This window comes from Hemicordylus capensis, chromosome 2, assembly GCF_027244095.1.
Source record: "Hemicordylus capensis ecotype Gifberg chromosome 2, rHemCap1.1.pri, whole genome shotgun sequence".
In the NCBI taxonomy this organism is placed as follows: Eukaryota; Metazoa; Chordata; class Lepidosauria; order Squamata; family Cordylidae; genus Hemicordylus; species Hemicordylus capensis.
Window position 1 is genome coordinate 413390717 of NC_069658.1, and position 24475 is coordinate 413415191.

Here is a 24475-nt window from a genome sequence, read left to right on the forward strand (position 1 = left end):
TTCTGTAGCTCTACACCCATTTTGACTAGATTTTGCACTAATTCACAACTTTATCCTTCAGTGATCTGGAATTTATCTGATTATGGATAAGCTTTCCTTGGATTTAACCTCACCCTGCTATGCAAGAACCTTTTCTGTTACTTTCTTAGACATTGCTTTTGACCACAATTTTCTTATAAGTACCGGCTCAGGTGTACAGATACTGTGGGTTAACTTTCTCTAAGAAAGCCTATGCTTTTGTACATAGATGCTGTCATTTAACCAATGTGAAATCAAAAGGAAGTTGATTGTTCATTGTGGAAAAAAGCATTCATTTATGCTTCTTAGAAACTAGGAAAACGTATTTGTGTGTTAGGGTATGTTGTCTTAGGGCTTTTTACAAAGAGATGCTACATATTGTATGCATTATGTTTATAAAAGAAGGAAAATTTTCAAGCTTAATCCTACAAATATTGTCTCTTCACAATATTTCTGTATTATCCATGCATATGGCATTGAAAAACCATATTTAAAGCGAAAACTTTCCTACCCATAGGCAATAGATCACTGTTTATAACAAATTGTGACAAACTGAAGAGTAACTTTTTTGTACATAATAGGACATTTCATCTTAGACAAATAAAGTAATGTTGTTGGACATCAGATCTGGTGGACTTCCTAATGAACATCAGTTGTTTAGAATGACCTATGTAGCACTTGGCATTGTCATTCTGTGCAGAAATTCTAGGGAATTTTTCATATAAATAATTATGAAATGAGGAAAAAGCTACTTTCATACACTTTTTACCAAGCCTCACCATTTTTCCTACTGCTTTGTAATATATTAAGACAGTTCTTAGCTGTATCAACTATGGTAATTTTTAGTTTTTTTGGGAAAAGTTTTATTTATGAGCCAGTGTAATGTGTGTACATTTTAAATACCACTTCTGTAAAAGGAATAAAGAAAATTATACTTTACTCTGTTTTTTAAATCAAAAAATGTGCAGAATATTTGATTTTGATTTTTGCCTAACATCTCAATGAATTGTTTCGAACTCCAACATGTATATTCACTTACTGAGACATGTTTTGATATGGGTATTAAGTGTCAGGAACCAACTGAGGTTGCTTTTTAATTGCTGTTCCTCAGTCAAATTGAGGGATTTGGTGTTCCATGACTAAATAGAGTTCAAAAGCTTGCAATGCTCTTCTGTTGTTGTTTTTTCAGAATATGGATTAGGGCATATTTATGGAGATTCAACTTGGAATGCTATGGTCCTGAACAGCTGTAGAATGTTTGTACCCTTTTGAGGGAAAATAACACTGAGAGTGTTGGGTTGTTGTTGTTTTTTAAAAAATTGTCACCCTAAAGTAAGACCCTCTGAAGCTGCACTTCTTTAAAAAAACAAAACAAAAAACCTATTAACATTTTCAAGTTACTTGGTCCATCTCCCCCCCCCCCCCAATTTAGTGATGATAGCAAATAATTGAGTTTGGAAGATCCCCCCCCCCTTTGACTAAATGACTTATTTCACTGTGCTGTATACTACTTACTTTTGATTTCACATCTACAGCAATTCTAAATCTTATTTCACTTCAACTTCTCTTGGAAGCCAAATGTCGTTCTCATTTTGGTGATTGCCGTGTGTGTGTGAGAGAGAGCATGCGCGTGTGCATGTGCATCTGCTGGGTTCATTCAAATACTGTTGCAAACTTTGGGTAGTATATTAGCTACTTTCCTTAAGAATGCATTTTTCCAGGACAGAGTCCCACTTCCAGAAGTACATATTTTTTGTGAACATATCCAAAGTGAAGTTACTGTGAGGACAAAAATCCAATTTAGATACCCCTGAGGAGGAAAGTACCACTGCAGCCAGAATTGTCCTTTTAATAGAGAGCAAATAATAGTGAAATTCACTTTTTCAAAATAGGGGTAATGTGGCAGTATATACTTAATGATACTGGCCTACCATTGGACTACTGTTACACTAGCTGTTGTGCAAACTTAGGAATATTGCTCAAAAAATGAACACCTGCTCCACACTAGTACTTGTGCTAGCAGAAGCTGACATTGCTTATGCATTGCACAAGTTCTGCAGTGCCTTCTGCAACCTCTGTGTGTCTCGAAGAAGGTTGTCTTCTAGCAGTTGTGCAACATCAGGGCACACTACAACTTCACATAACTCTGCAACCCTACGTGCATATAACTTTTCTCATGCCACTAAGTCAAAAATTGAAGAAAAGTTGCTGTGTTGCAGTGTCTGCATATGCTATAACAGACACATTCATCTTGGTAGATTGCAAGGTAGTCAATACCATTTTATATGTGGAATTCATATCTTCAAAGGAAATTAAATGTTCATATAGACAGATGTCAATTCCTCTTTCTGAATCATAACAGTAATTAAGGAGCAGCAAGGACAGGAAGCTTACTTTTGCGATGCCATATTATCCACAAGGGCAAGTATTTTGAAAACTGTTAGGAAGAAGTACCTTCAAGGATTTTGTAAGTTTGTGCATTTCTAGAGCAAAATATTTTAAGCAGAATCTAGGGGTTACATTTAAAAAACAAAAACAAAATCCACATAATTGCAACTCTTGAGTCAGAACTCGAATAAGAAGAGAAAATACTAGGGTTCTTTGCAAATTAAGAGTGCTGTTCTCAGCAAGAGGGAAACTGCTTTTGCCAGGCTTCTGTAAATGTAGGATTTTCTTTAACACTAAATAATAGAATACAGCCCAGTCTGAAACATTACTCAAAAGTAGAATTCAATATGACTGTATAATAAGTATACATAACATTTTAGAGGATGCTTGTAGGGATGTGCATGAACCAGCAGACGGCTGGTTCAGCGATGGTTGGGGGGTTAACTTTTAAGGAGCAGGGAGGGTGCTCTTACCCCCCTGCTGCGTTTCCCCCACCGGTGCTGTGCCCAAAATGGCTGGCGCAGGGCAGCAGCATAGCCTCTTGCCACCCCAGTCAGCGTCAAACTGGTAATAGCCAGTGCGCATGTTGCGCACTGCCAGTCTGATGCTGATCGGGGCTGCAAGAGGGTACACTGCTGCCCTGTGCCAGCCATTTTGGACACTGTGCCAATGGGGGGGGCAGGGGTAAGAGCTTTCTCCCTGCTCCTTAAAGTTAAACACCACCGCCCCTGCTACCGGACCAGTTCGTAGGTCTGCAGAAGGACCTCCGAACTGGTTTGGGCACATCCTTAAATGCTTGTGCAGTGACCAAGACATTGAGCTTTGAGCCAGGAAATTCCCGTTCAGATTTCACCGTAGTGTGGACTCACAAATTTCCTTCTCTTGCTCACTCACACTGATTGTATGTTACAATAATAACCTACAAGTATTTTGTAAGGATAGCTGAAGTATGTAAAGCATTTGGAACATTTTAATGCACTTTATAGATGAAGTATAGCAAGGTTCCCGATTTTCACTGATGCATGCTGCAGCCCCCCTGTACCACATCCCATACAATTCTGGAGGGTCCACTAACTTGTGGGTGTGGAGAACAAGGGCACATGGAAGCCCCACTGGATGTTAGGATCCAGGCCTTTATTATCATTGAAGCCATGTTTTGGTAATTTGAGAAATCCATGTAATAGAAGAATGAAGTTCAATCAAACTAAAATGAACAAGAAAGGTAGCTTAGTTTTTAATAAAATACCAAGCAGTTCCTTAAAAATCTGCAACACAATTGGCATGAGCTTTGAAATTTTGTTTCTTGGACATTCATTCTAATGGAGGAATTGTAGTAGTTAACTCATAGACCATTGTCAAAATTTGTATTTGTCGTACAAATATACACTGGTACTAACAGCTTATTCTTTCTGTTTGTAATGGAAGACTTGAGGGGGAGTGTTGTTGCAAACTGGCCTCTCAGGCATTCAAATTGAAGTTAAATATAGAAGATATGCTGAAGAAATAAATGTGGGGAAGTTATATGCAAGCTCTCCCTACCCATTCTCCGGCTGGGCTGGGCTGCTGACAGGAAGTCTCATTTTGACATAATAAAATGCCTTCAAGTTGAACTGGGAAATTTTCAGCTCTGACGTCGTGATTCTAAGTGCCATTTCTATATGCTGTCTTAACCAGCTCCTTCCCTTCCCTTAGCAGATGTATTTAACCCATTAGAAAATCATGACAGATCTAGCAAGGAGGCATTTTTAGTTGTGTTTTGCCCGTGTCATGTTACATTTCTCTTCGGTGACTCCAGCCACGACTCGTATCTGAATGTTTAAAGAAGCTTACTATGGCAGTGTATGCTAATGAAGTCCTTTATTTCCATCCTTTCTCTCATGAAGCTATTTTCATGACATGCTGTTCAAAAATTAAACGTGCAATCTCTCTCCTTGGTCTGTGGTCCACATCAAGCTGTGGTGTGATTTTTTTAAAGTAGTATTACATGCATTTGCAGTCTTAGTAAATCTGATTACTCTGGTGTAATACTGTTGCTAGCTGGCCCTACAAATCCTGATACATTTTCTCTTAAGCAAATCTTTGAGATGTTGTTAATCATGGATGTACACCTAGTTCTTGCCATATGTTATCCTATATACAGATGTGGACAAATGTGTTGCTACCCCTCCACGAAAAAAGAAGAACTTGCAATTGTCTCTGAAATAACTTGAAACTGACAAACGTAATTGGCACCCATCATTATTTATTCCGCATTTAACAAAAATCAGACTTTGCTTTAGAGTTTTGATGCAACAGGATAATTTAAATAACACAAATGAAAATGGCATGGACAAAAATGATGGGACCCTTAAATCTATCCAAAGGACATTCTTCCAGAAGCATTGTGGCTTGTCAATATGCATTTTATCAAATTCCAGTCTGGCTTTTTAATGACAAAACTGGAGCTTTTTGACAAGTCACATCAGCTCTATGTCAACAGACAAAAAAAATGAAGCTTTCAAAGAAAAGGACACCATACCTACTGTGGAACATGGAGGAGGCTCAGTTATGTTTTGGGGCTGCTTTGCTGCGTCTGGCACAGAGTGCCTTGAGTCTGTGCAGGGAACAATGAAATCTCAAGACTAGCAAGACATTCTGGAGCAAAATGTACTGCCCAGTGTCAGTACTCTAAAGCAAAGTCTGATTTTTGTTAAATGCGGAATAAACAATGATGGGTGCCAATTACGCTTGTCAGTTTCAAGTTATTTCAGAGACAATTGTGGGTTCTTCTTTCTTCGTGGAGGGGTCCCAATACATTTGTCCACGTGTGTAAATAGCAGTTTTATAGACATCCAGTTATTAATTCTTTATGCTTCTTTAAGATGTTTTAATAAATTGTTTTATTTATAAACGAATTGTGTTTGAGAAGTGGTAACTGGGTCAAAAGCAGACAACCATTTTGCACAATCAGTGGCTGATATTTATATGTTCCTAATTTCTAATACAATCGCTAGAGAAAACTTGATACCAAAACACGATTACCATTTGGAGTGTGAGAGTTGTAATTTGCACAATGTTCTGCTTAGCTTTGAGAAATTCCCTCTGGAACAAATTAATATGAATGTGTAAGCTTTTTAGGCCCCAGGTCAGCAGAAATCCCCAGACTAAATTTCTTATGTGAACAAGTAAAAATGAAGAGGAATAATGGCTTAAGATCTAGAGGCATCCTTCTACTTGGGGTGGGAGGCTTGATTTTTTGCTAACTTGCATGTCTCATGCCACATCTTATACCATTCTGGAGGGGCATGAAATCCAGCCCTCAAGTGGGTTTCAGAAGGCACAAGAGACAGCAATGGGAAAGGGGAGTGGGGAAAGCCCAGTTCCACAAGCAGAAGTTTATATGTGATAGAGAAGATCCAATTTCATTTTTAGTGAATAAAGAACTTGTGCATATTATACAAAGTATTGAATTAAGAAATCTAACAAAGGGCTGTTCTTAAGGCTAGTTTTACATCTTAAAAGTTGCCTTCAACTTCAAATTTTGATGAAATACATAGACCCTGAAATAATACAGATATAGCTAGGTTGGTGAAATCTAAACTGAAAAATGAGGAGGTGCCTAGCAAGGCTATCATGGACTCCTCTGCAACAAATTCTGTAACAGCAGTGTTGTGCCTTAAAACACACACTGGTTTATTGTGGCTTTTGTGTAGCTATCAGATGGTAGGAGGTAGAAGCCAAGGAAAGTGCATGCCTCAGTAACCTGGTTAGTCATTCATGTGCCACAGCAATCCCCACCCCTCTCCCCACACCAAGCAGAACCTGGAGATAATTTTAAAAAACACAACAGAAAGTACATTAGACTGCAGTGAATGGAAGGCCTTTTTTGTTCTGGGAACTGCACTCCTAAAACACGTTGAGCCCTGAGGGGATGGTGCTCTGTTCTGTGCTGCATCCTCATCCACATTTGGTGCGGGCTGCTCCTTGGACTTGCCGGTCCCGCCTTCTATTGAATCTTTTCACGTAGCTACTCCCACTCCAAAGCAGCCCATCTCCTGGCCTTAGGCGCCCTCTCACATATTCTTGCAGAATGACAGGTAGTTGTCGCCTCCTGTGGTAGATATGACCCATCACAATGTATCTGCTGCCTGCAACAGAGCAAATGCTACCAGTTGATACCCTGGATTGTGGTGACAACATTGGCACAGTGCATAGTTTTTAGCCTGTGCTTCCATTGTGTTAGAGCTCTACGACCAAGAGTGAAGGTTTGCAAGCCTTTTGCTGCTGATGTAGACACAAGGCTCACCATGCTGGGTAGAGGAGGGGACCTGCTCTCTCAGACAGCAGGCTCCCATGTTAATAGCACACCTGTTTATCGGTCTATTCCAACAGTACAGACCATGTCACTAAATGGTGTTGGCTGCATAGGGGGGAACGGGGATGGATAATAACCTACAGAAGAAAGCCAGCATGATTTAGTGGTTAGAGTGTTACATTAGGATGGGGGATGCCCAAGTTCCAATTGCCTCTCAGCCGTGGAGGTCATTGGATAACCTTGAGCCAGTCACTATCTCTTCACTTAACCTACCTCTCAGGCTTGTGAGGATAAAATGAGTTTGGGAAGAATTGTGTATGATATGAGCTCCTTAGAGAAAGGGTGGGATAAAAGTGTACTTTCCCCATTGTCACACCTGTAACGTTCCCTTCATCACACAATCCCACCTGCCTCATTGTACAAAGCAAGCTGTATTTGATCAAAAAAAATAAGTTGGAGAAAACACACTCTAATTGTTTTTCTTTTAAACTTACTCATATAAATAATTGAAAATATAGATACCTTGAATGGTTTTTGAATACTGAAGAGGCCTGCTATGCAGTTATAATGGAGCTAGAAAAGGTTTCTTTTGTACAAACAAACCAATAGGATACCCTGCCCTCACCCCAATTTTCCCTCAGAGCAACCTATGCCAAGAAGAGAAAAGAGTTTGATGCTTTACCAAGTTTGAAGTCTAGGCAAGGTTTGCTACAGTTTAAGGCATCCACAACTAGCATGTGAACTCGGAAGAAGAAGCCATCTGGAGTGAGGTACAGACGATTAATCTTGTATAGCCCATTACTGTTCACCAACAATATCACCAACTGCATTCCTTTATGCATCATGTCGATATCATGAACAATCCCATTTACCACTGTTTTCAAAAAGAGGAGGGAAAGGGATAATCAGTGCTGGAAGTGATGCTCTTATCACTAACCATATTTACAAACTTCCTTTCCACGTAGATTAACAAGGCAGTGTACATAATAAAAATACCCACACACATATAATTAAAATAATTTCTACAAGTGTACTGCGTGAATAATATATTTTTTTTAAAAATTAGCAACAACAAAATGTTGAATTTCTCAACCACTGAGTTAAAGAGCGGATTTAGAGGATTAAATGCACAAGAGGATTAACAGTATGATGTTTGAGGGAATCCAGATACCTTACAACCTGACAAGCGTACAACTTGCAGTCTTAATCAGCCACGTGTGCATTAAATCAGGGGTTTTATTTATCATATTTTTATACTGCCTTATATAGACATCTCCAGGTGGCATTTTCAGACTTGGCTCAATGTTGCACACAACACCCATCATCCCCAGCCACAGTGGTCAAAAGCACTGAGGACCCAAATTTGAAAATGTCATCTGAGGACCCAACTTTGAGAACCCTTGCATTTGATTATTACTTTGTAGGGCAGACTTTAACCTCTGGACTGAACAAAGATGTTTCCTAGCTTCCATAAGATGGCAAACTAGGGGTTCTGTTTGTGAGGGATACATCTATCGATCGATCGATCTAATTTGTACACCGCCCCAAACTTTCATCTCTGGGTGGTTAACAATAGCATAAAACAAGTTAAAATATATACAAAAACGTAAAACAATTTAACAATTTAAAAATCACCCACAAATTAAAACTTTAAAATTTTAAAGAACTGAAAAAGCTCGGGTGAAGAGGTGGGTTTTCAAATGCTTTCTAAAAATTGTCAGAGATGGGGAGGATCGTATCTCAGCAGGGAGTGCATTCCACAGTCTCGGGGCAGCAACCGAGAAAGCCCGTCCCTGTGTGGCCACCAGCCAAGCGGGTGGCAACTGGAAACGGATCTCTCCAGACTACCTCAATGAGCGGTGGGGCTCATAATGAAGAAGACATTCTCTTAGATATCCAGGGCCTAAGCCATTTAGGGCTTTATAAATTATGAGGAGCACTTTGTATTTTGCCAAGAAACCTACTGGCAGCCAATGTAACTCTATCAGCAAAGGAGTGAAGTGGTCTCTCCGAGACGACCCAGAGATCAACCTGGCTGCTGCATTCTGTACCAACTGACGCTTCTGGACTGCATACAAAGGCAGCCCCACATAGAGCGCATTGCAGAAGGCAAGTCTGGAGGTTACCAACATATGTACCACATGCCTGTTGTCTTCACTGAGTGAGGAAGTAATCCCACAGCAATGGACAAGACTCAGAATATGTTGGTTAGTCATTTTAATGCCTCAAGTTTATTTCCATTTTTCATCCTGTCCTGATGGGTGTGACACTTCAAATGTCACATACCAAAAAATCATATCTGAATGAAATTGAATGGAAAGCGTCAACAGTGTTGTGCTGTAGTGTTACAGCATCTGTTTCATGAGTACTCCGTGTCAGGTTGTACCCAGTCACCTGCTGGAAATCACTCTAATGAAAAAAATGTTAAGAGTTCTCATGCCATAATGCTACAGGTATGATGGAACCATGCAGAGCAGGTTTCAAACTACAGCCCTCCTATAGATAGAGGAATACAGCTCCCCTCATCCCTGACTACTGGCCACTGTGACTGCTGATGATGGCCAAAAACAGCTGGCGGGCCACAGTGTGAGACGCCTGATGTAACAGAAGACTGTTCGCACCCCAACAGAGAAATCCCATGTACAATTTGACTTTGTGTACCCCACCCCATCTAGAATGGCTCACAATAATAGGATGACAGTGATGATAAAACTATTAACTATCAGTTCAAATTAAATAAATGAGATGGAATAAGTGGTACATTGGCTCTAGTCCTGACTCTGGCAAGAGGGACTTGTTTGTTTGTTACATTTCCAGACCGCCCCATCCAAAGGCTCTGGGCAGTCCACAACAAGTTTAAAAAACATAAAAACAAACACCATTTAAAACACTGCTTTAAAATATATATTAAAACAATTTTAAAACAATTCAGAACTATTTAAAACCAATTAAAATACTTTTTAAAAAATTAAAAAACTTTGGAAGTCCAAGCCAAGCAAGTAAGTTTGTAGGGCTCTTTTAAAGGCCAACAGCGAGCCTAAACTGCGGATATCTGCTAGGAGTGCATTCCATAGGCCAGGAACAGCTACAGAGAAGGCCCAGCTGTGAGTCACCACTAGACATACCGGTGGTAACTGGAGACAGACCTCTCCAGATGACCTCAATAAGCGATGGGGATCATGCAGAAGAAGGCACTCTAACATAGCCCCGACCCAAGCTGTTCAGGGCTTTAAAGGTAATAACCAGCACTTTGTATTTTGCCCAGGAATATATTGGCAGCCAGTACAACTGTTTTAAAACAGGCATAATATCGTCTCTCCAGGTTACCCCATAGACCAGACTGACTGCCGCATTTTGAACTAACTATGTTTCTGAACTATGTACAAAGACAGCCCCACCTAGAGTGCATTGCAATAGTCTGATTGCAATGGTCAAGCACATTTTGGGGCGCCAAGAGCATTATTTCCAGACTGCTATAACAATTATGTTATACAATTGCTTAGACTGCCCCAAGCTTGGAGGAAGAATTTTATGTGCCAGTAACATACAGAGTGCACAATCTATGCCTGACCAGTTTAGTTAGAGCTGGATGGTCTTACCGAATTCACTGGTACAGTAGGCCTCCACCTCTGCATGTTCCCTCCTGCAATCATTCAGGCACACCTCTCTGTTGTCAGCATCTAGAGCAAGAACAAGAACCAAATGGTTCGAAGTGAAAGCTGTACAGACTCAAATTCAGAAGGAAAAAACAAACTTAACAAGAAGGATCAAGCAATGGAATTCACCAATGTATTTACGGCTCTCTGAAAACAATCGGCCATGTTCCAGTATATTTGAGCAGACTCCAGGCTTCTAGTATCACCTGCTGGGGTTGTATTCTTGGAGAACTTTGCCCAAATAGGCCTCTGTTTTCTTTCCCAAATACCATAGGCATTTCCGCCCCCTCTGCACGTAAGTCATTTTGTTCACTTAACATATCTGTGGCACATAAATGACTTGATAAGCTTTGGGGCTGCTACCCATTAGAGTCTCTAGATTCTATTATTCATTGTTATTTCATATAAGGATAGTGTTGTCTTATATAATATGCCCCTGCTAACTAGGCAAAGAGCCAAGACACCTTTGGAAGTCGTGATTCTCTTTATATTTCGCAGAGGGAAAGCAGTTGGCCCTATCCAACCCCAGCACAGCAGCTCTCTAGTGTTTGTTGCAGATATTTACCTTGTGCTGTTTTTTAGACTGTGAGCCTTTTGGGGACAAGGAACCATCTTCTCCTGATTATTCATTTTTTAAATGTAAACCATTTTGATAGTTTTCTTGTTGAAAAGTGGTATATAAATGTAATAGTATGGCACCTTTAGTGCCAAAGTAAGTGCAGCACAACAATCTGCTCTCATATTAAAAGCCAAGCATAGATACTGTTGGTACCTACTTTAAATCACCATTGACTATGCCCAAGTCTGTGTTAATTTACCTATTATTTGTTTGTTTGTTTTAATTATATATTAATTATATATTAATTGAACCATTATGTTATGTTTCTAAACCTGTCCCTTTCCCAAAAAGGTTTTATTGTTTTTAAAAATTCATTATTGGATTTCACAGTTACATATTCTACTCTTCTTTTGTTATGTTGATATAAGGCTATAGAAAAACAAGTCTACAACAGCAGGTATATTCTATCCTAAGGCTGGTCTTCCCAAGATTCTATCTTGAAGTAAATATTATACCATGGCATTTTGAATATGTATTCTGTTTTTCATTCAAAGACTGGATATTAGTAGGTCTCCTCTGATATATTGTCAGCCATACCTATTTTATTATTTCTCAGACCTTTTTAAATTATTACCTCTTGGATGGTTCTGTTTATGTCTTCTAATGTGTGTCAGAGTTTGGTCTAACAGCTATCAGGAGATTCAACACAAGTTCATGTAAATTTTCTTGAACTGCGTGTTTTACAAAATGCAACAGAAATGAGTAGAAGGAAAGCTGTATACCCAACATTTCTTCTTTGTGATCATCTCTATGTAGTCCCATATATGAGTTTTTTGAGAGCAAAAGACATAGTGCCTATCTTTCCATCCTGTCCTCTTTCTCTCCTGATTGCTGGGGGTGAGGGCAAATGCTCAGCGAGGCGGCCAGTGAGAAGTGCCACAGGCATGGAGCGAGTGTGATCCTAGGTGGATCTGGGCCACCTTCTCTATGATTATGGTTCCAAAAATAGCCCAAAACTATGGTTATGGCAGTGTCCATGTTCAGACGTAACGCTGCTGCCGCAAAACCTCAGGCTGGGGCCGCGAAACTCACGACAAACCGAAAGTTCAAATTGGAGTTTGGTGAGGGAAACTGCAGGTTGCTTTTGCCACAAAACCATGGTTTAATGCTTTCAGATGTACACAAATTCCAACCTTTGCCCCATTTAACTGTGGTTCCGCATTACATGTGAATGTGGCCTATGGCTACCAATATTTCATGGCAAAGTGTTCTGGAACTAGAAGTAAATGACTTCTGCCTTTTTCATCCCTTTCAACTGTTAAAGACTTTAAAACTTTGCCAACACCTGAGCATATCACTTGAAGCCACTGGGTAGGTTCTCACTGAGGTACATATTGGATATGCCATCACATTTTATACTCTCTACACTCTTCTGGGGCTTGTTGAGTCATTCCTCCAACTCTTGTTCTCCTGCGGAAGTCAACACACTTCTTCAAAAAAGAAACCATAGAACTTGTCCACAAGTCAATGTGTTATCTAGAATTCAATTCATGTGTCTTTATGGCACCAATGAAGGGCAGAGAGCTACAGCCTCTCTTAAACATTTTTGTGTGTCAGTTTCTTTAGGACACTAAGGAGAAAGGGAAGAATGCCTTTCATATCACTGATCTCAGCACAGAAAAATTATTGGTTTGTGATAGCATTATACTGCTTCTGTTACTGTGTTCTATTTTATTTTTATTTTATTGCTGCCCCATAGCACCAAGATGTCTATCAACTTTATGACAGTTTTGCAACTTCCCTTTGTTTGAGTATTATAATATTCTCCTACATAGACTGATTCATGGCAGGGAATGTGTCCAATTACCTCCTCATGAGGGCTCAGATTATCAGCAGTTTACTCCATTCCCTTGGACACTTTGTGATGTCCTACAAGATGTCCTACTTGGTATCCTCTCAACTTCAACTTTCTACTTGGGTAGGACTGCACACTTATGGAAAGATAAGGCCCACAGGAAACCAATGCCATTCCTGATACAGCTTCATTAGCTGCTAATCAGTTTCCGAGCACAATTTAAAGAACTAATGCTTATCTTTAAAGACATATATAGCTGGGTACCTGAAATCCCTTCTCCCACATATATGCCTGTCAATGCATTAAAATCTTCATTGGAGGTCCTCTTCTGGGTGTCCCCAGACAGGGTGAATCAGGTGGGCAGCAATTCTTGAAGAGTACTGTATTCTCAACTGTGGCAGCCTATTTATAGAGTTCTGTACCCAGAAAAGCTTGTGTAGTGCCTAATACCTGTGCCTTTCTGGCACCAGGCAAAGGCCTTTTTTGTTTTCTAAGGCTTTTGAAAATTTCAGCTGGATTTTTTTGAACCTGCTGTTGTTGATGTTGCTGTATTTTTATTCTGCCTCTGCTGTTTTATTCTTGTTTATATTTTTATTTATTTGATTTTTATACCGCCCTTCCGAAATGGCTCAGGGCGGTTTACAATTAAAACAGAAAACATTAAAAACAATTAAAACAGAGATACAAATATAAATACCAATTTAAAACAACTTAAAAAACAATTAAACTATCAAAACAATTAAAACCCTGGAAACCAGGTTAACATAAAAACAATTAAAAACGGATTAAAAACCCTGAAAGGCCAGGCCAAACAGATAGGTTTTAAGGGCTCTCTTGAAGGACAGTAAAGAATCAAGATTACGAATTTCTGCTGGGAGTGCATTCCACAGTCCAGGAGCAGCTACAGAGAAGGCCCACCTCTGAGTCGTCACCAAACGAACCGGTGACAACTGGAGACGTAATGATCATAATGATCATAATCATTATGATGATTAATTATATTATGATTATTATTGCTTTATTATTTACATGTTTAGCCTCATTTATCGGGGAAGAAGGCTTAGGAGATGTGTGTGTGTGGTGTCTGTGTGTTCCTCTCTAATAACCTTTGTGTTTATGGTCTGATACAAACCAAATTCACAGCACATCGGAGCAGGGTCCTAGGGGACTCCAACAGGGTGTTGTGTTTATTTGCTGATCCACCATATTGGCTCAGGATGGTGGTCATTCAAAATATGGCAGCACCCCTTTTTAACTCATGTACTGACACAGTTAGATGCAAACCAAATCCACAGTACATGACAGGGAGTTCTACGTCAACTATGTTAAAAAGTGGAAAGTAGTCTCCAATAATTCTACGTGGAACTATTTTTTCAGTAATCAAAATGCCACCCTAAAAGAACTTCCCACTGAAGGACAGGGTATACATTCTATACATAAATAAATAACCTATTTGTCTGCTGTGGCGATAGCAGAAACTGCTGTGGTGATTCATCCACCCTGAGAAGATGACCATGACAGAAATATAATCATAACAGGAATTAATTTTAAGGCAGCCAAGTAGATAAAACCTCAGCCTCATTTATACTGTGTAAACCATTTAAAGTAAGAAGTAAGTACTGATGAAGGAAAATTCCACTATCCCCTTTTACCTAGTTGTGTAACCTACATAAGTCCTAAAGGTCACAAGTTTCTGCACCCTGCTGTTACAAGGGCCCCTTGGAAACAATACTCTGCCCTGCCTGAGTAGAGATAGACACCTGTTGACCACAGCTTGCCCTGCCTTACTAGGCATAAGCATAGCTAAAGCTGATTGGTGCATTATTGCTGGTTTCTGCCTTGTAATTGGTTCACCTTGTCTACCAATGGCTAAGCTTTATTCTGCTTGTACTAGTATGATTGGTGCAGGGGCGTAACTATAATAGGGCAAGGGGAGACAGTTGTCTGGGGGCCCACTGCCTTGGGGGGCCCCCAGAGTCAAGTCACATGACTGACTCCCCCAGCTGCGCACCCGCCCGGACTTCCTTCAGTTGTATTTATCCTCTGAAATTGATGTTAGTGTTAAGACCTGGAGCTACCAGAACAGCATGTCTTTCTCTAGGACCATTAAATGACTTGCATTGCATCGTCTACAATTTACAAAACCTTAAAAAAGAAAAATTTAGGATGATGTTCTATTGTGGCACTCATTGGGGGCCCATTTTAAAATCTTGTCTCTGGGCCCACTCCAAACTTGCTACGCCCCTGGATTGGTGTATACCAAGAAACTTTGGCCTCTGATAGGCTCTGTACTCAATCCTATAGCCTGTATGTAAACAGTATAAAAGACTCTTGCCAAAAGCCTGAGTGTGTGCTCTTGGAAGAGAGACACCCGGCATGTTGTGATCAATAAAGCTTGAACCTGATGGACGGTGAAGACCTCTGCTCATTAAACGAACCCAGAATTCCTGGAATTTCTCCATCAATACCTACCACCTATTTTACAGCATTTAGTAAATCAACTTGCTCACAATGGGTTGCACTCAAATGTTTTCATCTTCCAGAGGAAGGCTCCTTCCATCAGAGGGAGGGAACATTTGGCAGAAACCCACTATTTATCCTGTGAAATGTAGATGTTGCCATGCTGCTACTTCTAGTGAAACATTGCATTAAAACCAAATTAAAATGTTAGAAGGAATGCAGCTATATCATTGAACTAATCAAATGGTTTAATAACTGGAAATCTAACAAACTGTGGTGTGGGAGGCCAGATTAAGACTAGCTGTTCTCAATTATTCCCCCCACCCCAAGTTTAAAGCCTTACCCTACGTATGTTTTCTTGGAAATCAACCCCACTGAGTTCAATGACATTTCCCAAGTCAATATACATAGCATTTGCCACCTATGAATCCGTCAATGGGCTCAAAATTACTGCAGCACAAAGCCCCGGATATCCTTAGGAACAAAGTGGACCCTTGAATGAGAGGGATATTCCACTCTTGCACTTCCTTACCTTTCCTTGACACACTGAAATTATACAGCAAGCTGGATGTTTGTTGGTTTGTGAGCCAGGAGGGTCTAGTGGCATTTCGGAGGGAACTGCTGAGTTTGGAGTTGGGAGGCTTTTTGCCCGATCGGTTAAGGTGATCCAGATGGCTAGAGTGTTGCCCAACAACTGACTGGGTGTTTTTGAAAGTGTGCACTTTTGCCAACAATCCGTCTTTATTATAGGAATATGCTGGTGGCGGGTGGAAGTAGGCAGAGATGCTGTTGGCGGCTTCCAGCTGAAGTCTATCTGTGTGCATTCGGTTTGTTTGACTGAAGTAAGGGGCAGGAAGTCTGTGGCTCTCAGCAGGAAGGCCGTGGGCACGTCGAACAGACTGCTTCCTCAAGCCTGTGTGGTTCTCTACTGCATCTTTGATCGTTTTCTTTTTGTCCAAGGTCAGCATGTGTGTGTTGACTGCTTTCACCTGGTGCAGGTCACCTGGAGGGAACGGCTGGTCCCAGATGTGATCATTGGTGGTGGTGGTGGTAGTGCTGCTGCTGCTGTCGCCTTTTAATGGAGACTTGCTCTGGCTGGGTGTGGAGCCCACTGGGCCACTAGCGCCTTTGATGAATGAGTGGATGGACTTTCCAGCAAGCGGCTGTGGCCCTGCATTCAGATAAACAAGAGAAAGACGAAAAGGATAAAGCAGTGCTGTGGGACTAGGAGTAATGAAAGATTGTGGCGCATCTTAGGTAGGTTTTGATCTGGCAATCTTTGCTGGGGCAATGTAGCAGAGTGGGAGAGCTTGTCTTGTGGTAGCAAGTGTGAATTCTGCTCTTTTCTAAACAGGATCTGCCTTGGTCTGTATTTGGATGGAAGTCTACATGTGAGCGCTGTAAGATAGTCCCCTTAGGAGATGGGGCCTTAGCTCAGTGGTGGTAGAGCATCTGCATGCTTGCATGCAGCAGAAGGTCCCAGGTTAACTTTCTGGCATCTCCAGGTAGGGCTGGGAATTGGGAAAACTCCTGCCTGGAACCTTGGAGAGCCACTGCCAGTTAGTGTAGACAATACTGAGCTAGACAGACCAAGGGTCTGACTTGGTATAAGGCAACTTCCTGTGTTTCTGTGGATAGGATGCGATTTCAGGGTCAGCAGGTCACAATCACAAGCAGAACCCCACAGACAGTTTCCAGTATTGGTTTGCTTATAGCATTTTGAAAAACAAGTAGATGCAGGTGTGAGGAGGGGCACATGCGGCAGCAAATGTTTCCCCACCACCGTGGGCAGGTGTGTCCTTTGCCTCAGGAAGCAGGATGTCTTGGGCCACCACTGCTGCTGCTGCTGCTGTTGGTGGTGCTATATGGCTGTCAGGCTGGGTCTCCGCAGCCCCATGAGGTAGACAGGATTGGCTTGGTGCAACAGCTGGTACCTAGAAACCAATCCCAGCCATTAAGCCAGCATTGCACCTCATAGGATTAGATGACCACAATAGGCTGTACATTCTCTCAGCGGAAGCCAGCATGAAACTGTGAGCTGCTACGTTGGCAAAAGTGTTGGGCTGAGCTGCAGGGGCTGCTCTTGCATCTTCCAGCTGAACCCTGAGCCCCGGAAGCCTAATTAGATTTTTCCCCCTCCAAAAATCCCAGCTGTGAGCAAGTAGAAACAAGGAGGTTTAGATCTTTTCTTCCCCCTGTTTTTGTTACAAATTAAAAGCATAATTTATAAACAAACCCCTCACTAAAAAAAGAATATTTGCATGTCCAGGGAGCATCCGGGGAGCAGGGTTCACATTGCATCCTGGTCTGATTGTTTAAAAGTCCCTGACAAACACAGCTATTTGGTTTTCCCATCCACAGGGAGCCTTGTTGACAATGCCATCTGCACTGCTTAAGACTGTCATCAGCTCCGCACAGGGATGAAGAGTGCTCTAGCCTGAGATTCAAGTATCCAGGCTGTACAAACTGGATGTCTTAGAGCCCCCACCAAAACCTTAGGGCTCATCTACAAGTGTTCAAAGCCCTTCACGTAAGTTACCCTGTTATCCTTAAGACAACCCTGTAGTGTTATCCCCATATTGCTGATGGAGAGAGCTAAGAGGACACAACTTGCCCAAGGACACTTAGTGAGTTTACAGCAGAGGCAAGATTCAAACCCAAAAAGTCCCAGTTCATAGCTCTGTCTCTTGGCCGCCATGCCACACCATCTCCCTGGATTAATTGCAGTTGGATCTTAGCCACATTTCCACAAAAGTCCCATGCATTTCAGTGGCACGCACTTACTTAAGACAATTTAGGATTGCACCTTTAATGAACTTGGATCTTTAGGACACAGAAGGCCAGATTGGATAACACTTTGTTTGCCTGCTGGCCTAACCACACATGATCAGGATGTGTGCGCGCCAGCTCCACGAGAACCTGGGGTGCCTCTCCCTCATCACAAAGGGTGGCAATCCATCTGAACTACTTCTCTACAAATACTAATTTAAACTAGTATTTCTAGCATGTGTAGAGGGGTGGTTTGAACATGTCTCTCTCTCTCTCTCTCTCTCTCTCTCTCACACACACACACACACACACACACACACACACACACACGTCATTAATGAACAGGACCCGGCTGTTCATTACATCACCATGTCATTAATGAACAGCACTTAACACTTGCGTGGTGAAAGAGGTACACAATCACAGCACGCACATATAGCTGTCACCTATGGTCAGGCCAGCAGATGAAGTATCTTCGGAATTGGTACCCAAATAGATTTCCATTCTCTAATACAGGGCTGCACAACCTGGGCCCTCCAGCTGCTTTGGGCTACAGCTCCCATCATCCCCAGCCACAATGGCCAGTAGTCAGGGATGACGGGAGTTGTAGTCCAACAGGAGGGCTGATATTGTGCAGCCCTGCTCTAATGCCACCACCAATATAGGCTGCTTTCGGCATACCAGATCCCAGTCAAGGGATTGTCACATACAAGTCAATGGGATTGACTTGGGATTGTCACATACAAGTCAATGCAGGCAGTAGGACCACCGCCCACGCTGCTGCATCTGTGTAAACACCGCTGACCGTATTGTGGGGCAGTGCTGTTCCGCTCTGGCATAACGCTGTGCAAACACAGTTGCGCAACACAACACCCATTATTTCCAATGGGTGCCATGCTACACAACTTTATGTCAGAGTGTACCCGCGTAGCAGCCCAGGCAATGCCCCAGCTGCCCACATTGCCTTGCACAGAATGTGAGCCACTTGTGACAAGGTCTTCCACACGGGCTTTTGAACTAGCAGAGTTAGGCTGCTTCACATGAATTGGGTAAACTAATCTGGCTGTGTCGACAAACCATTGCTTTCCATTTGCATACTACTTCTGCTAGGCTGCCTCATTTGTTAGCTGTAAAGATGGGTGGGAGGGCAGCATAGGTCCTAGGAGAGAGACCTGTCCTTTACAAATCAGGGCTCAAGATTTGTGATGAACTTGCAAATTGCAATTCTAAAAAATCCAGCAGATTGGCAGCCAAGGAGCAGGCAACTTTCCAGGACTCATTTTCCACCTGTGTTTCAATTACAGTTGAACTTTCCCCCAGCTGGACTTCTTGTGAGTGGGTGATTCTATGATGTTCCTCTCACCCACTTTCCCACCTTGGATTTAGCCTGTCAAATATACAGAGTATTTAAAAAAATAGTTGACATTCACATCCACAAACTAACAAACCCTACATGAGCTGTTTGCTGCTCCCATTGTTTAGGCTGCCTGCTGGTTTAGCTCCAGTTCCTAGGTCTCCTGACTGTTGATTTCATCATTTACTTGTCTCTTTCCCATGACAACAGCTGGTGAGAGTAAAGATTGCTTGATACAGACAGGGAAGGCAGAACATTGCCATGAAGGGAGGGGAAATTCCCGTGAACAAACCAAGTGCTCAGGGCCAGTGGTAGCCAGACACATTCTGACTTGGAGAAGCTGGACAACAGCCAGACTAGATATACTGACTAAACACCACGGCCATCAATGAGACGTCAGTCATGACTAGTGATGTACATATCAGGCGGTATAGAAATATGATAAATACATAAATAAAATTACTAACGCATCCCATTCATTTCCATGGGGTTTTATTATGACTAACGTAGTCGGGATGTCTGTTTTTGAGTTTGCAGTCATGGCTGCGGGCTGGCCAGCTATTGCTTTGTTAGGCGACTAGCTCAAGGGACCAGCTGATGGTTCTTAATGTGAGCTAGTAGTTGAGAGACTGCCCTTCATGGGAGGGGAAGGTAGGGGGAAGCCATCAGAGCCATCTTCTAGAACAGGGATTCTCAACATTGGGTTCCCAGATGTTATTGGACTTCAGCTCCCATAATCCCCAGCCCCAGTGGCCTTTGGTTGGGGATTATGGGAATTGAAGTCCAATAACATCTGGGGACCCAGCGTTGAGAATCCCTGTTCTAGAATGCCATGTATCCTCCATTTGATGGGAGAGGTAGATGGGTGCATGTGAAAAGACCAAAAGCAGCAGTTTGGGAAAGAGTCTGAGTGAGAAGCAGACTGGATTTTGGAGAGACTGCAGTAGAGAGGCTGAACAGAGAGCACCTCAGGGTGCAAGCATGGTTTTCTCTCTGGGGATCTGATGTAACCAATTGCTGCTTGTAGGAGTGCTTGGCCATTCCAACTCCCCATCTCTCTTTCAGCTTGTGTATTTGTAAACAAGCCAACTATTACAAAGCCTCGCATGATTTCTCCTCCAAAGGAAGTCAGGCTCCAAGTAACATGGCACCCCTGGAACTTCTCAGGGAAGTGGGGAGTAGGTGTTTGCCCGTGTATATGCATGTGTGTGTATAAAATGTATTGGCCCACATGATGCACAGCAGTAAAGTGGCATAACGAGGGCTGTGGGGAGCCTCTAGCCTCCCTGCAGCAATGGCCTGTTGCACAGTCGAGCTGATGTGGAAGGGGAGAGGGGAGCCGTTTCTTACATTTCTCCCCTCACTCCAAAAGCCCTTTCCACTTGCCTAAATATGTTCCTGAGGGTTGTGCAGCCCTCAAGAACATATTTAGGCAAGTGGGAGGGGCTTTTGGAGAGAGGGGAGAGAAGCGAAATGGCTGTGCCACAAGCCATCACCCCAGGGATGCTAGAGGCTCCCTGCTGACCCACAGCCCTTCTTAAACCAATTTACTGCTATGCATCATGTCAACCCTTATAAATATTTATATGCTGGATATAAAGAGCTTTTTAAAAAGTCTCAAAGTGATTTGCATAGTAAACAAAATGGAGAGAGAGAGAGAGAGAGAGCCTTATTATTCCTATTTTATTGAATAGCTCTTAATTCCATGTTGTTGTTGTTTGTTTGGGGGTGGGGGTGTTGGCCTGAGACTATCATTCTCCTCATGCAATTCCAATGGGCAGATTCTCATTGAGTGTTCTACTTCTAATGGTTCATCAAATGACAAGTTATTCTGATGTCACACAGTTCTCAAGAGAAGTCTCCAGTCTCTGCATTCTCGAGCACCTCACTTACTGTATGTAGGATGGTTTACACATACTCATTATTAGACCATGGTCCAAAGGCGTGTACAGTCAAAGGGAAAGGGAAAGTTCAATGCATAGGGCTCATCCCAAGCTGTCAGAAGAAGGAGCTCTAGTGACGCACATACCCTTTCCAAAACAAGCCACCCTGACTAGTGTGCTGGATTAGACCATTGCCCAGGCTGTGAAAAGGCCTGGATTCAAGTTCCTGCTCAATGGAAGAAGCTCACTCAGCCTAGCCTACTTCACAGGGTTGCTGGGAGGGTAAAAGAGCCAGCGTGGTGTAGTGGTTAGAGTGCTGGACTAGGACTGGGGAGACCCGAGTTCAAATCCCCATTCAGCCATGAGACTTGCTGGGTGACTCTGGGCGAGTCACTTCTCTCTCAGCCTAACCTACTTCACAGGGTTGTTGTGATGAGAAACTCAAGTATGTAGTACACCGCTCTGGGCTCCTTGGAGGAAGAGCGGGATATAAATGTAAATAATAATAATTAATAATAATAAAAGAGACGGCCATGTGTCCACTCTGAATTCTTTGGAGAAAGGATGGGATACAAATGTAATAAACAAACCAATACATAAAGTGAACCTAAACCTCTAATGGCGCCTCCAGAGGCCCACTTTACCTAACTTCTATCCAAGAGGAAAGAAAGAGAAACACCCTGATATGCACAAATTCTAGTTCTTGCAGGAGCACTGGAATGACAGGCTCTCCCTTTGCTAACAAAACTAGACTAAAACTATGAAACTTCTCCAAGGCATTTGAATTTGGAAATGTTGTGTTCAAGGCATTTGAACATTTCCTGAGGCAGTCTCTGCATATAAATATGATGGTGCAAGTATGCCCACAATGTGCAACATACCGTCACTCTCAAAATATGAGATCATAAATACAGAACGGGAGCCATTGGCAGGGGGTGGGGAGGCCAGAATCTGGGTGTCTGGATGCCACTGATATAAAAACATACATTTTGGTGCCTTCAGCACAATCACATGCATATTTATTTGGAAGCAGGTTGCACTGAATTCAGTGAGGCTTATCCCTAAATTAAGAATGCATGGGATTGTATCCTTTGCTTGACTGAGGCTGCAGTCCTATGCCCACTGAATTTGAGAGGAAGTCCCAAGGTGCAATGGAGCAGTGCAATCAGTCGGCCCGAGGCGAAGAACATTTTTCTTTGTCTCAACTCACCCCACCCCACTTCTGCCGCCACTCTCTTGTGATAAGAAAAATCATTTGATCACATTACTCAACAATGGAACCTCAGCATATAAAACCACACATTGTGGGGTGGGGACGGGACTTGAAAGCAGAGAAAAGAAGGGGGGAGGGGGAGAGGGGACACAGCAGCAAAAACTCAAAAGGAAAAAAGTCGGGGGGGGGGCGGGATTCTCAAGGGTGCTGAATGGATTAAATAGCTTATTCTCTGTTATTGAATAGTTTATTGCCTAACACAACTCAAGCAAAGGATGGACTTCTGAGGCCAATGTAGTTCTATTATCTTTCTGGGGCTTATATCCCACACCTAATTTGTCCTTTTAATTTCAATAGGACTACTTTTATGTTCAATGTTCCTCTTCATGTCAGCTGTTGACACTACATACCATCTTGGGCTTGTCACATACAAGCACCCTCCCATTCCATGGTCTTCACCATCTTCAGCTGCCACTCATCATCTCTGCCTGGCTCATAGAGCTTATTGATTTGTCTATATAATTTATATAGAGGTTCATAGATATAGATCCTAGTAGGTGAGGTCTGTGCTTCACCAGGCAGTCATTTTGTGTACATTACACTTCTGGGCAAGTTCAAGAAATTAACAATGCGTAACAGAAGTTTTTATTAATGTGCTTGAAAAGGGGAAATAAAAGAGCAGTTTGAAATTTGTAGGATTTCAACTTCAAACATTATTCATTTTATCGTATAATGATCATATATGGTAAATCTGAATTATAGTAAATTTGAATCTGAGAAATATCTGCTTTTCATGGGCATGATGTCACTTTATGATGATTAATTCAGAATTTCTGCTTTAAAAAAAAAAAGTAAACATGTCCCCAAGCATATTCCAGTGGAAATAGTCATGTTTTTAGCTAATTTAAGTGGCAGGAGTGTTCCTGCAAAGTTTGGTATCTGTAGGTAATCAGGAACTATGATAATCAAAATTTCTTTTTAAAAAACTAAACACACACAAACCAGCATTTAAATTTTCTCCGTACATATTCCGGTGTAAAAAGTAGTGCATTCCGCTAGTTTCGAGGCAGCAGTGCGTATGCAGAATTTGGTATTTGTAGGTTATCAGGAAATATGACTTTATTTGGAACAAACAAATCCCCCCCACACACACACACTCGGTAGAAATAGATCTCTAGCTAGATGCTTTCAGAGGAGGAAGAGCAGCCTAGTATTTCGTCTGCCTGCCCCTCTTCATCCAGCACTTCTTCTCTGCCCACAATATTCGGCAATACAAATTTGTTCCCGTTGCATTGGGAGCAGGAGGCAGCAGCAGCAGCAGCGATGAGCATGCATGCACCTGAAAGAGCCTTAATCGTGGGCAATGCCTTAAAGGGAACCGAAAAGCCGCACAGAGATGTGCCAAGAAGAAGCCACTGGCGGCGGCTTTTGGCAATGTCTGTGTGAAGACAAATCCCCTCCGGTCTGCGGACTAGGCGGCGGCGGCAGCACTAGCCGCAAGTTAGACGCGCTTTTCCCGGGGTGGGGGGGTGCTCAGACTCCGTGGAAATGCTGCAGCCAGCGAAGGCAACAGTTTGAAAGCCCCAGGTGGAGAGAGCGAGGAGGACGCGAGGGAGGGAGGGAGGGGAGGCTGTCAACTTGAAGGCAGCAGGAGCGAAGTGCCCGATTGTCCTACCTTGGAGTCCTGGCACAAACCTACCTGTCCTAGAGCTGCAGGAAGCAGAAGCCAAGGTCAAGCACAGGAACCAGAGAGCTTTGGGTGTCATTGCCAAGGAAAGCCTTTTCCGAACTAAACATGAGCCGGACTCTCGCTCTCTCGCTCTCTGGCCCTTCCCCCTGTCCATGCTAATGAGAGGCATCCTTAGGGGAAACGGGAATCAGTCACTGGCCAAACCACTGGAGCAAGACCAAGCTGTTGCAGTCCCCAGCAGTAGCCTTGCGCTGCGGCCACTTCTCAAGGGGACCCTGCTGCCCACACCCACTCCTTCCCAGCACGGGCAGCAAGAAGCCGGGAGGGCAGCTTCCT

General features: G+C 42.5%; 1 protein-coding gene across 2 annotated transcripts; it reads right to left on the reverse strand.

Moving 5' to 3' along the window:
- Positions 1-6038: 6038 nt before the first annotated feature.
- On the reverse strand, positions 6039-24264 carry C2H17orf58 (chromosome 2 C17orf58 homolog). 2 transcript variants are annotated; one of them, XM_053288455.1, is made up of 6 exons: positions 24149-24264; positions 15763-16401; positions 14220-14270; positions 10300-10380; positions 7383-7574; positions 6039-6533 (listed from the first exon to the last, which is right to left on the reverse strand). In XM_053288455.1, exons 1-6 carry the CDS (start codon positions 24213-24215, stop codon positions 6343-6345), a joined length of 1221 nt encoding a protein of 406 aa, XP_053144430.1. In that variant the 5' UTR covers positions 24216-24264; the 3' UTR covers positions 6039-6342. The 2 variants fall into 2 exon arrangements, with proteins under 2 accessions (XP_053144430.1, XP_053144431.1); XM_053288456.1 differs by lacking the exon at positions 14220-14270 and having other exon boundaries at positions 24125-24264.
- Between the last annotated feature and the right edge of the window lie 211 nt (positions 24265-24475).